Source organism: Bufo gargarizans, chromosome 1 (assembly GCF_014858855.1).
Source record: "Bufo gargarizans isolate SCDJY-AF-19 chromosome 1, ASM1485885v1, whole genome shotgun sequence".
Taxonomy (NCBI): domain Eukaryota; kingdom Metazoa; phylum Chordata; class Amphibia; order Anura; family Bufonidae; genus Bufo; species Bufo gargarizans.
Window position 1 is genome coordinate 596,300,138 of NC_058080.1, and position 17,504 is coordinate 596,317,641.

General features: G+C 42.4%; 1 protein-coding gene across 2 annotated transcripts in view; it reads right to left on the reverse strand.

The window, feature by feature from the left end:
* Nucleotides 1-1,860: 1,860 nt before the first annotated feature.
* SLC27A6 (solute carrier family 27 member 6) overlaps nt 1,861-17,504 on the reverse strand; it is a 67,160-nt gene continuing 51,516 nt past the window's right edge. For both annotated transcript variants that reach the window (XM_044275859.1, XM_044275858.1), the window contains exons 10-11: nt 15,386-15,516; nt 1,861-3,855 (exon numbers count right to left, since the gene is read on the reverse strand). In XM_044275859.1, the coding sequence (XP_044131794.1) occupies nt 3,679-3,855; nt 15,386-15,516 (308 nt within the window). In that variant the 3' untranslated portion in view covers nt 1,861-3,678. The remainder of the gene's footprint in view (nt 3,856-15,385; nt 15,517-17,504) is intronic.

Genomic DNA, 17,504 nt, shown 5'->3' on the forward strand with positions numbered 1-17,504 from the left:
GAATAGGAAAAATAAAAAAATAAACAGTGCAACATTCTAAAAATAAAAGATGTTCCAGAATTGTTAATTCATGAGGTATATTATTAGAAGAGTTATGACTGGAGATCTGACCGCTCCTGTTTAAAAATACATTTCTTACTGCATTTTTAGCTTTTTTTCTGAAAAATAAAAAATTCTAAAAATAATGTGAAACTGTACCTGCAAAAGATTATTTGAAGCTTTGGGCTCCATTTTAAATCTATAACGTAACCCCAAGTATTACTAATTTCTAATTATAGTCTCATCATAAGGAGCAGAGGAACCCTATGGGCCCCCAGGACGCAGGTGCGAGTGCAACTTCTGCAGCTCAGTTATGCCCCTACAGCCAGGATGATATATACAATATGCTTGCTGGGGGGGCACTCTATAACTGGCAATACCTGGACTATCACAATAGTCTAAACACCATATATTTAAAGGGACACTGACAGGCTCAATAATCATATTTAGGTATATATATGACAGTACAGGTCTTCTAAAGTGTAATATATATAAGTGTACATATAAGTATCCCCCCTGTCCATCTTATAAATACAGTAAACTGAAGTTTTATAACCTGGTAGAAGCGTCTTCATTCTGCCCAAGGGGCGGCGTTTCATCTCCACTTGCGCCCAGCCAGCCGCCCCCAACTGCCGTTTTGAAGCGCCGCCCAGCTCATCAATATTCACTTTGCTGGGCGGCTACTACTGTCCCCGACTGCACAAGATCCGGCGCATGCCCAATACAATCCTATGGGCATCGGCCTCCGTCTTATCTTTAGCGCATGCGCCCGGCACCCTCACTGGCCGGGATCACATCGCGCCTGCGTTCAGTCAGCATCTTCGAGGCCGCTTCAGCCTCATCGGTATGCACATGCGCCGGGCACTGTTCAGAGCAGCGCTTCAGAGCGCTGCTCTCTTACACCTCGGAATGGGTAATACTAGAGGCCGATGCCCATAGAATTGTATTGGGCATGCGCCGGATCTTGTGCAGTCGGGGACAGTAGTAGCCGCCCAGCGATCTGTATATTTTAGGACCATTGATGTCCACAGTCTTCATGCATATGGTGAAGTCCTCCAAAATACCATATAATAGAGGGTCACTACTTCGAATTATTTGTCATGCAGACCTTTCTAATCTGGAAATATCTGATATTTTGGTCTTGGTCTGTGGGTTGAGACAAAATTTACAGCTGTATTCAGTACATTACCAGTCCCATATTTAAGATGTTTGGCCGCTCGGTATCCGGGCTCCTTGACCAGGGCCGTCCAGGAAACACTTGTTCTTTGAGCTGCAAGGACCTTTGTGGCGTCCCACGTGATCCGTAAGCCTCCTCGTGGCGTCCTACGAGGCAACTTGTATTGATTGGCTTCTAAAAGGTCCTAGAGTCCGGAATCTGTTGTAGAGCGGCTGAGTATTCGTTGAGTATTCACCTCATCCACAGAGGAAGGGGTAGTTGCGACCCCGAAACGCATCTGGTACAGAACAGTAAGGGACAATATTGAGCGGATCCAGCTCGGATATATTACATTAATTGTGGACTTTGTTAAAGAAAGTTGGCGAATACTCAGCCGCTCTACAACAGATTCCGGACTCTGGGACCTTAGAAGCGAATCAATGGAAACATTGCCTCGGTCACGTGGGACACCACGGGGAGGCTTACGGACCATGTGGGACGCCGCAAAGGTCCTTGCAGCTCAGAGTGTGCTTCCTGGACGGCCCGGTCAAGGATCCCAGATACCGAGCGGGCAAACATCTTTAATACGGGACTGGTAACGTACTGAATACAGCTATAAATTTTGTCTCAACCCACAGGCCAAACGGTCTGGATATCAGATATTTCCAGATTAGAAAGGTCTGCATGACAAATTATAAGCAGTGACCCTCCTCTATATGGCATTTTGGAGGACTTCACCCTATGCATGAAGACAGTGGACATCAATGGTCCTAAATATACATACTGCTATACGTCCCAGGATAGGGGACCACTTATTCAGTAGGACCATCTATCGTGGTATGTATAATGCCACCAGTATAGGTTGTGGCATAATACCACCTATAGTTAGCTATATACGGATAGCACCATTATAGTGGGTATATAGATTGTGTTTACAGCATTTTACATCCATCTTATAGGGCCATTTTTTTTCTATGCTTTTTATTATAATTGATGTGTGTTTTTTGATGTGATATCATTAAATATATGGTTTTTAGACTATTGCGATAGTCCATGTATTGCCAGTTATAGAGTGCCCCCCCATCTTTACATTTTCTCCTTTTTCTTTACGGTGGTATTGGAGATACCTAGGGGTAAGCACCAGTCCTGTTTTGGTATCTTAGTTGAGCCGCTACAACACTAGCCAGTATATGTATGCTGCTTACAGTTGATTTGTTAAGAGATTATCTTTATCAAATCTTCTGGCTTCTTAGGTTCCTAGAAAATAATTCAATACTGACAAACTGAGCAAAACATTTTCAAAAACTGAAGTTGTCCTGTGAGTCAGCTACAGACATCCCTACTATTTCTGTAACATAACATGAATAAATTGACAGTTAAATTAAAAATGTAAAATAAAAAAAACAATTGTGAGACTGACAACCTCTACAATCAGGAATAGTATTTTCCATATTGGTCAGTATTGTAAAATTACACATGAAATGAAAGTATAAGCAAGTTTAGTATGTAGTGGTGTCATTGTATGAATGAAAAATGTTTACCGGCTGTAGACACCTTCAGAACAGTTTTACATTTTCGGATAAATAATTTTCTCCAGTTGGTCTTTATTAAAATTTTCAGCAGTTTTTTGTGATGCACGTGGACAATTATTATTATTTTTTTTTTTTATTATAATCCAGTTTATTTGCAGACTGTCCCTCCTGAGTTCCCTCAGCTGACAGCTCATGTGAAGCCTCATCTCTGATCTCCTGACCTCATAAATAACTGTTCAAGCCATATTCTTATCAGTTTGATGAGAGTTTAGCTATGAATGAGATTTTAGTATATCAGAGATAAGGCTTAACATGAGCCATCGGTTGACAGTTTTGCAAATAGACAGATTTTTTAACACATGTAAAACTGCAGAAAAGTTTTAATAAAACCCAATTGAAAAAATATATAATGTAAAATGCCATCATAAAATTTGACTCAAAAGGTGCCAATAGCCTTAATTATACATACAAACATTATGTAAGGACAATACGTCTACCCAGCCTTAGCAGTCACCATTAAAGGGGTTATCCATTTTCTCAAACAAACCCCCCCCATGTGCAGAGCCCCTCACAGAGAATATACTTGCCCCGCTCCCAAAGCCGCTCCTGGTCTCCGCACCACCGCCGCTTCTCCCTGTACCCGGATGAAAACATCCTGTGTCGGGGATGAGCAGCCAATGGCAAGCAGGGACGAGCCTCCCTAGCGTCACCGGTGATGCTAGGGAGGCTCATCCCCATCCCTGCCTGCCATTGGCTGCTCCCGGAACCCCCCCCCCCCCCGTCAGTGGCCCGGCTTATGGGGTGGGGGGCTGTTTGAGAAATTGGATAACCCCTTTAAAAAGTCAATAGAGCATAGATAACAGGTTTTTAAATCGGCTGAAATGTTTACATCACAGTATCCAGTATTTCAGTCAGAGGGAATGGTATGCTTCACAGACACTTGAAGGAAAATTATAATTTTAACTGACCATTCAAGATTTTATCATGAATATCTTTGGTCATTGGCACATAAGACTTTTGAGAATCATCTAAGAAGTAGAGTGGATCTGATATTAACGACGGATTGAATCCTTGCTCCACAAGACGAAATTTCTGTTGTTTGAATGTCCCAGTGATTTCCATGTTTTCCTACCAAGAAATGGAAAAAAATAAAATAAAAATACAATAAATTTGTTTATTGAATACCAAATGTCACATGATGTTTGATAAATTTGGTGAATTTTTAAGTCAAAGGGCACATGCACATGGCCGTTAATTGCCCATTCCGTGCATTGCAGACCGCAATTTGCATTCCCCAATGCACGGGCAACATCAGTGTAGATTCCACAGACTTATCCAGACCCATTCAACTTGAATGGGTCTGTGGTCCCTCCGCACCACAAAAAAATAAATAAATAAATAAAATGGAAGCACTCTGTAGTGCGTCCGTTCCGCACCAGACCTTCCGAATACATTCAAGTGAATGGTTCCACATCCATGATGCAGTGCAAAAACGTCCAGGGCCTGTATATTGTGGATCTGCTGTTTTCAGGCTGCAATACAGGCCCGGCTGGCACATGGTTGACATCCCTTTATTGGAGTAAGATTGAGACAAATTTTCTACTTTTTAAAAAGCCACACAGAGGAATTTTTCTAAAATTTGGACTCTATAGAAATCTAAATTTCTAGTGATTCGATTTGCAATTTTCACGAGAGAGACCTGAATGTCATGTACAGCTTTCCATAGAGATTAAGGCACTTCATTAGGGCAGAATCAATTCGGGTTCAAAGCGAATTGCAAACTTGATTCTGACTAATTGGACCAAAAATAAATATATTTTTCAGAAATTTGCTCATTACTGGCCATAGTTGATAAATGTTGCTCAATTCAGTTTGACAGGCTAACCAAGCCCACTTCCCCCATCTACTTTCAAAAACGACTGTATGGTGTAGAATGCCAAAGTGTCATAAAATGTCTGTGCAAAAAACCTAAAAAGTCACAAAGACCTGTTCTGTGACCTTTCAGTGCCAGAATTATGAAGTGCAATACCCAAGATCCCACCACAATCTCATGTGTAAAGGTCCTTTTAAGGGTTCATTCACACATCTGCAAGTGTTTTGCGGTCCGCAAAACACAGACACCGGCAGACCGGACATGTCAGGCACTTTAAATAGAAATGCCTTTTCTTGCCCTTGTCTGTGGACAAATAGGACATGTTCTATTTTTTTGCAGAACGGAAGTGCGGATGCATCTTTTCCAGCCCCATTGAAAATTAATGGGTCTGCACCTGTTCCACAAAATTGCGGAACGGATGCGGACCCATTCACGTGGACATCTGAATGGACCCTAAAAGTTCTAACTATATGGATCATCAGGAGTGAATGTTTATATGAACACTCATTCCTGATAATTGTCCTGTTTAAAAAGGTTCCACTGATTGGCTGGTCCCCACAAAGAGGAGATGATTGCTGCATGTAACTGCAGCCTTCAACTCCTCTAATGAACAGGCATGAATAATTCATTCCTGATATCTGCATCGTCGGTCTGCCCATATAAAAGGGTCCCTTAATATTGGAAGTCCTGGCAAGTGGATGAGCTTGCAGGAGCATCAGGAGTTCAGACACACCATGCGGAGTTCATCTGTCTAAAGCAATTTGTACAAGTTCAAGCCGAAGCTTTAGGCTAAACGTTAATCCAATAAAAAAAAGTCTCTCTTAAATGGCGATTATATTGTACAAGTCACCACCTTTAAAAAAGGTCAAAGGAAGGTTTATCTAAAACTTAAGCCCTGAATTTTATTACATGATTCAGCAGAATAATGCCCATTTACTTTATTCCCGGTATCATGGTTTATATTGCTATTGTCCAATTATAGGACATCTAGAAAAGTAACAGTATGTTCACACTTTGAGCTCAAAATTTGGCGAATACACTTTGTTTACAAATTATGCAAAGATATAGGTTTAGATGCACGTATGGCAAAAGAGTGTACTTTTCTCACGTTTTGTCTGTATGACCATTTATTCTACGGCATTAAAGGGATTCTGTCACCTTCCGTTCAAGTGAACGGAGCTTAGCCGCGTCCACTCTAGTTAATACAAGTCGTGACGTCAGTGGGCGGGCGGCCCGGCGGTAAACAGTGAGAAGGCCGCGGTGCTGCTGGAGCGCCGCTGCCTTCTCAAACAGCTGATCGGCGGGGGTCCCGGGTGTCGGACCCCCGCCGATCAGAAGCTGATGATCTATCCAGAGGATAGATCATCAGTTAAATGAAAGTGTAGAACCCCTTTAAGGCTCTTAAAAGGGTTTTTTCCACAATGTATATTTATCACCTATTGGTGTTAAATGATTGCTGTGGGCTACACCTGTTGGGAACACCACTGATCACTAGGACAAAAGTTGAGCCAAGGACGTAAGTCACTTAACCAAATTCATAGGGCCCCCACCACCTAGTTTAAGACAATTATAAACAGCAGCATAAAGTAGTAGTAATTAAAGATATATAATGGCACCACGTATCAGAAAACTCACCATATTGTGTTATTCTGCATAAAAACCTACAATGTTCTTGCATCTGATTGGGTCTCTCAACCTCTGAGCCCCATACCGAGTGCTACAGCTGGCTATAGTTACATCTATATCTTGAGCCACCTCCCTATTCCTCCTCCTGAATGATTCCTGCGAGGACAACTTGGAATGTTGCAGTGGTCAAGCAAGTGTGGTGTAGTTCCATGTAACTTCTATGTGACTGATGGAGACAGTGCTTGGCAGTTTCCCTTTTCCTTAGGCATTGGATAGAGCAGCACCACTTCTGTACTCAAACTCATCCTCACTGTGGTTATGTGATAGGTGGTTATGTGATAGGTGGTGGTGGGGGGGGTCCAATAGTAGGGCCTCTACCTATACTGCATTTCACAGCAATCTTATGCATGCACCCTGAGAACAGATACAGATCTGAAGGATAGGACACTTGTGGATATAGATAGCCTACTTAGCTACTAAGCTCTGGAAAAAAACTCGCTTTATAAGACACTGCCATTTTTTGCCCCTTTTTTTTTTGGGGAGGGGGGGGGGTAGAATGCATCTCATAAAGTAAAAAATATTGTAGTTTTACACACTGGTCTTAAAGCCCTAAGCTGACAGTGGTTCTGCTGAAGTTATGAAGAGGTACAGGCCTCTCTAACTTTAGTGCATCCAGTGCCAATTCTAAATGTAAGAGCTTCCTAGCTGTCTTACATTTAGACCTTTGTATGCCTCAAACTGGTGCAGAAAATGATGAATAAGACAGGCCTACCGGTCCATCCCCTGCCCACAACTTGAGACCTGGCGTGAGCGGGGCGAAGTCGCAGATTGTGTCACAACTTACCGTTGCAATGTCATCTACAGCTGAAATATGCCCAATATAGGCTTATTTCAGTAGAATAAGTGACCCCCCAAATTTGTATACAATTATTTTCATACAATTCCAATTTCATTCAAGCTTTGACACTGGATATAATTCAGAGTAAGCAAGATAAAACTAAAAGTAATTAACAGGAAATAGTGTGCATAACAAAAGGTCAACTAATATTGTAAACTGTAGTGAAGTCCTCCAAATCGGGCCAAAAGGCAGTCTAGATTTGTGTATATTAGAATAAAAGAAAGGGAGGGAAAGTGCAACACCTCAGTAAAATAGGAAATTCCATTAGATGTCCCTTAAATGGACAGCAGCGATCTGTGCTGCTGGTCGGGAATGGGGTAGTCAATTCAATTATGCCTAACTTTCAAAAATGTTGCATGGCGAACCACTAAGATGAAAGTAAGTTTTTAATTAATCTTTTAAAATTCTAATCATCTTTTGACTGCACAGACGTCTAGATCCGCAGTAATCTGTTTGGTAACCAGGAGAAAAAACTAAAACAAACACACACAAACACAATCAGTCTCGGAGTTTGTGGGGAGCTTTAGGATCCTCCTATTTGGCAGTGACTCCCAGGTGTCCTTCCAAAGGTTGTGCACCATTACAGACTTAGGGCTCATGCACATGACCATATGTATTTTTAGGTCTGCAAAAAAAATAGACCAAGATCCAAAGACTTTTCTTCCAGGGACATATCCACCATATATTTAACAGATTGCTTTAGAGGATGTCAATGCGAAGTCAATTAGAGGGGTAGTGTGGCACTGCATGGGCTATCATAGATGGCACTTAATACCATCAAGTAGCACATTGAGGGAGGTTTTAAGCATCAGTGTGTTTTGGGTATTCTTACAAGTGGATTTCCCAATTTGTTTCCATTGCTTGCCGGAAGGTTGTGCCAAATCTGTTTCATGGAGATAAGAAAGTTGGGTCTGATAGGATCTATGAACTGAATTTGTACTGGGATGGAGTAATTTGTTGGATAAGATCTCTAGCGTGTGAGTGGTGCAGACAATACGTTTTAAATTAGGTTAACGTTAGCAGCGTTATTGAGGGTAGAGGTAAAATGTTTGAGCTGAACTGAGGCTAAGTTCACATCAGCGTTCAGCCTTTCCGTCGACAAAAGTTCTGCGCGCAGGACTTTTGTCTCTGCTCCAAAATCATCTTCTGAGCGGAAACCTAACGGACCCCAATTATAGTCTATGGGGTCCTTAGGCTCAGTTACGTGCCGAATCCGTCCTTTCCGTTCTCCTGCTCCTATAATGGAGCAGGAGAACGGAAAGGCTGAACGCTGGTATGAACGCAGCCTAATTAAACACCTTCAAGGGAAAGCAGATGGCAGATCTTTGATAGATCTTTTTCAGTCCAGAGTGTAAACGCCCCTAGATGAGTCATTACCCTGAGGGAACTGAAGTTTTTTTTTTTCTTTTAAATCGGTAAGAGTGGTAGGTGTGGAGAGATTAGATGAGCCAAGTATTTCTCCGAGTCCCAGACCTTGAGGGAATGTATTATTTCAGGGTTGATAATGGTAGATGGGAATCTGGAGGCAACCAAAGAATGAAATCATTTGAAGAGGTGGCAGCTTCCAGGGCCTTGGGGAAAGCTAAACATGAGCATCCATAGATAAATAGAAAAGGGCTGACTGGGCAATCTGAGCATCTCGGTAGTATGAGAGGTTTGGAACAGAAACCCCTCCATTGAGTCTGACTGTATAAGGTGGAGCATGCTACCTTAGGAATTGAGCCTTTCCAAAGAAAATCAGACATCAACCACAACTGGATGATCTGTAAAAATGTATAGATCTAGTTTAGGCAAGAAAGACTTGAGAATTAACTCTTCTTATCCATGAAATATGGTAGCAGCTCCAGCTTTCCAAAAGTAGTCTCAATTTAAAGAGGAGAGGCAGATAGTAGTGGGAATACAGTGTATTGGAGGCTGTAAGGCTAACATCCAAATAGCCCAGATGTCCTAATGAACACTGAAAAGGGAAATTGGAGCAAAGTTGTGAAACCACCAATGTTGGGAGTGATGTATTACAATCCCTAGATTTAGCACTACTAATACTACCCCAAAAGTGGACAACTAAGAGTAAATAAGGTACAGAAGTATGAGGGGAAGCAAGCAACAGAAGTATGTCTGCAAACAAACATTTTGTGTTGTATAGAGGCTGGTTGTTACATATGTGGAGAGCTAGGGTCTCCAATACCAATATAAATCATAAGGGGACAAGGGGCATCCCTGTCGTATGCCCCAATGGATAGAAAACAGTTTAGACCGAAAGTCCTAATAGCGGACAGATGCCTAGAGGTTAGCATAAAGCACACGAAGCCAGGTAAACTCTGTGGGGAAACACCAGGTGCTCAGGACAGAGAATAAATAAGGCCAGGCTAGGTCATCAAAGGCCTTGTGGATATCCAGCAAGAGCATTATGGCAGGGATACCTCTAGTATTACAGGCATGAATGAGATGCGTCATAGGTCTGATGTCTGGGGACACCTGTTTTTTGCCTAGCAAGGAGGACAAAGCAGTATTTGGACACTTTGTTAGAATCTTAGAAGTTTAAAGAGGACCCTTCATGGTTTTAAATTGTGATAAATACCTTTACTTTGGGGGTACCCCCCCCCCCCCCCGCTGATGCTGCCACCCTGTCCGTTTTAAAATATCAACCCCCCCCCCTCCCCACCCAATTTTTTGCGCTCTGTATGCTAATACTGAGCATCGGTACAGGGAGGAGACACCAGGCTTTCTCAAGGGGGATCTTCTCCCTGGCTGTGCTGCAACCCAATCACAGTGGAGAGCGTCACAGCCAGGGGGAAGGGGAGTTTTTGTTTTTCTCCCTGGCTGTGACGCTCTACACTGTGATTGGATCGTGGCACTGCCAAGGAGAAGGAGACGCCTATTGAGAAACTCTGGTGTCTCCTGCTCCCTGTACCAATGCTCAATATTAGTATACTGAGCGTGAAAAGTGTGGGGGGGTGTGGGGTGGCGATTTATATATTTTTTTTAAATATCAGGCATGGTGGCAGAATCAGCTGATGTGCAGGACTAATTAACAGTTACCTGAATTGTTTAGTTGCAGTTATTGCTGCACAAGGAGGTCACACCAGATACTAAAAGCAAAGGGTCACAAACTTTTGCCACTCACAGATGTGATATTGGAAGACCAACTAGGAAGACAGGCTGGGCTGGTGCTTGTGGGTACATTCCCTCACTGCTCCCTTATATAGTGGGGACAATACAATCTTAACAAGATTAAATATATACATTTCGTTCATGCTCACTGAACAGCGTCTGAGTGAGCAATAGGCGGTCACTACTAGCAATGCAGGGAGAAGCTGTTCAACTATATATAGGGACAGTTCTAGTGTAGCATGTAACTGTTCCTATATACAGTCAACTAGCCACCCCCTGCATTGCCTGTACCGAGCGCTTTACTGGTCACTCAGGCTCTTCTCCCAGCGGCTGGTTCATTACACAGTGCGTTGGGAGTACAGGAGAAGCGCTGACTGACACTGGCCACGCTGATCAGTGAGCAGGAACTAAAAATAAATAGGTATTTTTTATTTTTTGAGGCAGTGGCAGGCCTCATAGCTATTAGAGGTAGCTACAGTTGCAAGAAAAAGTATGTGAACCCTTTGGAATGATATAGATTTCTGCACAAATTGGTCATAAAATGTGATCTGATCATCTAAGTCACAACAATAGACAATCACAGTCTGCTTAAACTAATAACACAAAAAATTAAATGTTACCATGTTTTTATTGAACACACCATGTAAACATTCACAGTGCAGGTGGAAAAAGTATGTGAACCCTTGGATTTAATAACTGGTTGAACCTCCTTTGGCAGCAATAACTTCAACCAAACGTTTCCTGTAGTTGCAGATCAGACGTGCACAACGGTCAGGAGTAATTCTTGACCATTCTCCTTTACAGAACTGTTTCAGTTCAGCAATATTCTTGGGATGTCTGGTGTGAATTGCTTTCTTGAGGTCATGCGGGTTGAGGTCAGGACTCTGACTGGGCCACTCCAGAAGGCGTATTTTCTTCTGTTTAAGGCATTCTGGTGATTTATTTCTATGCTTTGGGTCGTTGTCCTGTTGCAACACTCATCTTCTGTTGAGCGTCAGCTGGTGGACAGATGGCTTTAAGTTCTCCTGCAAAATGTCTTGATAAACTTGGGAATTCATTTTTCATTCAATGATAGCAATCCGTCCAGACCCTGACGCAGCAAAGCAGCCCCAAACCATGATGCCCCCACCGCCATACTTCACAGTTGGGATGAGGTTTTGAGGTTTGTGTGCTGGGCCTCTTTTTCTCCACACATAGTGTTGTGTGTTTCTCCCAAACAACTCAACTTTGGTTTCATCTGTCCACAGAATATTTTGCCAGTACTGCTGTGGAATATCCAGGTGCTCTTGTGCAAACTGTAAACGTGCAGCAATGTTTTTTTTGGACAGCAGTGGCTTCCTCTGTGGTATCCTCCCATGAAATCCATTCTTGTTTAGTGTTTTACGTAGCGTAGATTCGCTAACAGGGATGTTAGCATATGCCAGATACTTTTGTAAGTCTTTAGCTGACACTCTAGGATTCTTCTTCACCTCATTGAGCAGTCTGCGCTGTGCTCTTGCAGTCATCTTTACAGGATGGCCACTCCTAGGGAGTGTAGCAGCAGTGCTGAACTTTCTACATTTATAGACAATTTGTCTTACCGTGGACTGATGAACAGCAAGGCTTTTGGAGATACTTTTATAACCCTTTCCAACTTTATGCAAGTCAACAATTCCTAATCGTAGGTCTTCTGAGAGCTCTTTTGTGCGAGGCATCATTCACATCAGGCAATGCTTCTTGTGAAAAGCAAACCCAGAACTGGTGTGTGTTTTTTATAGGGCAGGGCAGCTGTAACCAACACCTCCAATCTCATCTCATTGATTGCACTCCAGTTGGCTGACACCTCACTCCAATTTGCTCTTGGAGATTTCATTAGTCTAGGGGTTCACATACTTTTTCCACCTGCACTGTGAATGTTTACATAGTGTGTTCAATAAAAACAAGATAACATTTAATTATTTGTGTGTTATTAGTTTAAGTCTATTGTCTATTGTTGTGACTTAGATGAAGATCAGATCACATTTTTTGACCAATTTGTGCAGAAATCCATATCATTCCAAAGGGTTCACATACTTTTTCTTGCAACTGTATATGTTAAGATTTGCTGTGTTTTCCCCACAATCACCTGACCCGAGTTAGGCCCCAGGGAACAGACCTGGAGAAGGTCTGTGTGGCTCCAGCCAGGAGGGCTGGGGGCCACAAGGCTGAGTTAGACCGACTTTAGAGAGAATGGCTGAGGAAGCCTGAGTTTTTTTGGGGGGAACTCAGCGACACCTATAGAAAAAAGAGTTGTCACACTGTCAGAGTCAGGAGGACTGCTAGACCACATTTCTCCCCCCCAAGGTATTTCTCTGCTTCCACCATGAGGCCTGGTGGGTTGCACTGGTCAACAGCTAGGAGCCTGTCGGACCGAAGCTGAATACCATAGTGTGAATTGTGTCAGAGGCGAGTCAGCTGTCACTCCTGTTCGGCCGGACATCGCTTGACAGGTGGGCGGTCCTTGGACAGTTCTCCGCCGTCATACAAATAGAAAGAGGCGGATACACCCGAGCTACCCTCTCCCAGCCTTCTCCCCTGCTAGTGTGTATCCCGCAGCACAGGGGGGCGTGACAACAGCACATCCCCGCTGCTAGACTAACCAATAGAGGCTGAAAACAGATACCCACCCACACTGCAAGCATTTTTTCTTGTTTTGTGTTGATGTAATACATTGTGAGGTGAAGCTGCGACTTCATTGTGCCGAGTGATGCTAAACTTGTAAATGTTATGAGCGGTGTGACAAATAAAAGCACAGTTTGAGCTTAAAAACCCTGTTTGATGAGAAGTCTATCATTGCCGACCCCTGAGAGCAAGCGATCCCTTACAATATATATAATCTTGTTAAGATTGTATTATTCCTACTATATGATGGTTCAGTGAGGGAGCGTCCACCAGCTACCAGCCCACCTTCCTAGTTAGCACCACACTGTGCCGTTAGGAAGATGGATGTCCTTTAGCAACTGCAAAGGAAAAAGGGGGTCAGTCAGCACATCCCAAAGCGCAGGAGCACGTTGCTATGGCTAGGAACAAGACTGTTAAACAAGATATACAAAATTATTTGAGCCCGTCTGCCGCACGTCAAGGCGATCTCTAGTTAGACGGGTTCCTAACACTAAATTCTATATGTTATGTGCCATAACGGCTATCATATAATTCAGCAAGTGTAGGTTCCACATGCATGCTGGGCCCGCTTTAATTTCTGTAATTTTTTGGTGCCAAAATGGCCTCCATTATGTCCTAGGAAAGCAACTCCTCTGAAAAGATTGATGCCAAGGAACATTTCAGCCCAAGTTTTCTATTATAAATGTTTTCCCTAAATAAAGTACTGTATATTAGAAAAATGTTCCCTGTCCCTACACCCTGTTGCAGGGAGAGAGGGAGAGAGAGAGACAGAAAGAAAGAGACAGAAAGAAAGAGACAGAAAGAAAGAGACAGAAAGAAAGAGACAGAAAGAAAGAGACAGAAAGAAAGAGACAGAAAGAAAGAGACAGAAAGAAAGAGACAGAAAGAAAGAGACAGAAAGAAAGAGACAGAAAGAAAGAGACAGAAAGAAAGAGAGAGACAGAAAGAGAGAGACAGAAAGAGAGACAGAGAGACAGAGACAAAAATCATTGGTGGCAGTGGCCACAGGGTCCCCTCCTCATTGGTGGCAGTGGCAGCTTCTGATCGGAGCCCCAGCAGTGTAATCCTGGGACTCCGATTGGTTACCATGGCAGCCAGGACGCTACTGAAGCACTGGCTGCCATAGTCAGCTCCCTGCTGCTGTGTGTACTATGCTACTATGCACAGGGCAGCAGGGAGAGTGTGAAGTCCTATCAGGGTGAATAGGAAAAGGGATCAAAAGATCCCAGGTTCTAGCCCCTAAGGGGGGTTGGTTATTATTATTAAATAAACTGTATTAAAAATAAATAAAATAAAAAGCGCATCAAGAATCGCAATACTTTATGGTATTGAAATCGAATAAAAAATTTGGTATTGGAACAACTCTACCCTACACATTAACAAAAATAAAAATAAAAAATGGAAATAAGAGTTAGGGTCCATTCACACATCCGTTGTTTCTTTCCTTATCTGTTCCGTTTTTTGCGGAACAGATCTGGACCAGTTGCGTACCCATTCATTTTCAATAGGTCTTGGAAAAAAATAAAAAATAAAATCGGACAGCACAATGTGTGCTGTCAGTTTCCGTTGTTCCGTATGTCAGAAAAAATATAAAACTTGTCCTATTATTATCCGCAAAATCGGATCCTGGTACAATACAAAGTCAATGGATCCGCAAAACACGGATGACATACGGAAACATTTTCAGGAACAACGGATCCGCAAAAAACGGACCGAAATTCGGGATATAGAAAAATACTGACGTGTGAATGTAGCCTTACACTTAGTCCAGTCCATGAGAGACTGATTGAGATTCTCTTCCATTATTCTCTAATCTTGTTGAGAACATTAGCTGTGGTCAGAATACCTTTTGTAACTTCTCAGAAATTTGATGGCATAAAAAAGGAGAATGAGAAGGGGGGGGGGGCATTTTCTTGCGGTCAAATGCCCAACACGATAAATAGTATGGCTTAAAACATTTTTAAAGGAACACTAGTCAAGTAACAAGCAATTAGGGGCACTAGAGATTTTGGGTGACATCACCTTTTAAAAAGTGATACTCTTAGGCCTCGTTCACACTTCAGTGTTTGGTCAGTGATTTCCATCAGTGATTTGTGAGCCAAAACCAGAAGTGGAGCCTCCACAGACATGTGGTAGAAGGGAAAGATCTGCTCCTGTTCTGTGTTTAGAGTTGCACCTGGTTTTGGCTCACAAATCACTGATGGAAATCACTGACTAAACACTGACGTGTGAACGAGGCCTTAGAGATTTTAGTGGCAGATTTCAGAAATAGGAGGCTTGACCCTGCGCTAAGCACTAGGGCGACATCTTCATAGCACAACAGTAACATTTTTATTTATTTTTTGTTGATCACAATAAATCAAATCCCAATGACCTATAATACGGTCTCAGCGATCCACGAATCTGACATGAATAGTTTGCAGAGCTAGATTTAACTCTTGCTGTCTGAGCTCGACAACATCATAACCCTTGACTATTTTTCTAATAGAGGACATTTCAAGCAACAGTACCTGCAGTCTTAAGAATCGTGGATATGCATAACCAGGCAGATAGTTCACAACATGCTCATAGATGCCCTTTATATCCAATGTCATGCCAGGCTTCAGAATTATTGATACCATTCCCACTTTTCCCTCATGACCTAAAATAAAAAGGCATATAAAAATGATATAGTGCTTAACAAGTGAAAATATAATTGAATTTTTTTTTTTTGAAAGGCGACAGACACTGTACAAAAAGATGTGGGGGGAGGTAGTGTATTTGGCCAGTTGTGCCTTCTGGCCGCTTTCTTCAAATCGTTAAAAACACACAATGATAAAATAATGACCTTTGTGCTACAAATCTGTTCATGGAACGCAGAAAAGACTTCTATACATACACACTAATTCAAAGGGAATGTGTCCCTGACATTTTTTTTTTCTGCCAGTTAAAACCAGATAAATCCTTTTTTCTAATCTGTTTTTACTTTCTGAAGACTTTTATTCTGTTTTCTGCAAAAGAATTAGACCAGCACCTCCAAACTATGTATAATTGGGAGTTCAGGTGCACACTACTATGGCTGCAAAAGCAAAGAAGGACTACAAGTAGCAGCACACTGCTTTATGCACAAAGACACGTGGAAACATTGAAAACATGAATGCATGTAAATCGCATTACTGCTATAGTTCCTATATGAAAATTATAAGTTCTTTGTGCATATTTTTGATCAAGAATATGTTGGGCCCATCTACCAGTGACAGGGTGGCTTCTATCAGACAGGACCTACACTAACAGTCTTGCCTCTCCTTGACTTTTGGCTGAATTTCAGGGCAATGTAGAATCGCATGGCACGTCATCTATGCGCATGGGGCGCTCTGACGTCACTCTGGAGCGCCCCGGGAGCCGCGCGGACTGTAAGTATACCGCTCCCCCGCTCCTACTATGGCAACCAGGACTTTAATAGCGTCCTGGCTGCCATAGTAACACTGAAAGCATTTTGAAGACGGATCCGTCTTCAAATGCTTTCAGTACACTTGCGTTTTTTTCGGATCCGTCGTGTAATTCCGGCAAGTGGAGTACACGCCGGATCCGGACAACGCAAGTGTTAGAGGCCTAATACAGAAGGAGAAAGGGCCCTGCCCTCGAGGGCTTACAATCTAATTTACAGCAGACACATGGGCAATAGAAAAAAATAGTTTGGAGTGGACACCTCGACTTCTATAAGAGTTCTCTAGGCATGCTCTGTGACCTGTGCAGAGGTCATTGTACAAGGAAAGAATGGAGATGTGATACCACCCATTGTGAATAGTGGATCCCGTGTTATCTATATACAGGTGATATCTGACATTCTAATCCTGCCTGTAATAAGCAGATACATGCAGTAAAGTTATCTGTACAGAGTCAAGACCACAAAGTGGATCCTATTAGGTTTAGTGCAAAAATTACAGGATTTTGCCAGGACAGAAAAATCCTAAGTGGAGGTCACAGATACATAATAGGAATATTGGTGGACAGGAAAACTTTGCTTTAGGCCTCTTTCACACGACCATTTTTTATTTTATTTTTCATTTTGCGGACTGTTTTTTTGCGTTCCGTATATGGAACTATTCATTTCAATGGTTCCGCAAAAAAAAACGGAATGTACTCAGTGTGCATTCTGTTTCAGTTTTTCCGTTCCGTTTAAAGATAGAACATGTCCTATTATTGCCCGCAAATCACGTTCCGTGGCTCCATTCAAGTCAATGGATCCGCAAAAAAACGGAACACATACGGAAATACATCCGTATGTCTTCCGTATCCGTTCTGTTTTTTGCAGAGCCATCTATTGAAAAATGTTATGCCCAGCCCAATTTTTTCTATGAAATTACTATATATACTGTATATGCCATACGGAAAAACGGAAACACAACGGAAATAAAAAAACGGAACAACGGATCTGTTTAAAATGGACCGCAAAACTCTGAAAAAGCCATACGGTCGTGTGAAAGAGGCCTTAGTGTCCAATGCCAGTGGCTGCAAAGTCAAATAAAATAATGTAATGCATCAAAAGCGGCATATTTTCGTCCCTGTACAATTCATTGGTCAGACTGTACATGGAATGTTATTTACAATGTTGGGCTTGTGTGTATAGGAAGGCTAGTGGGTGCAAAG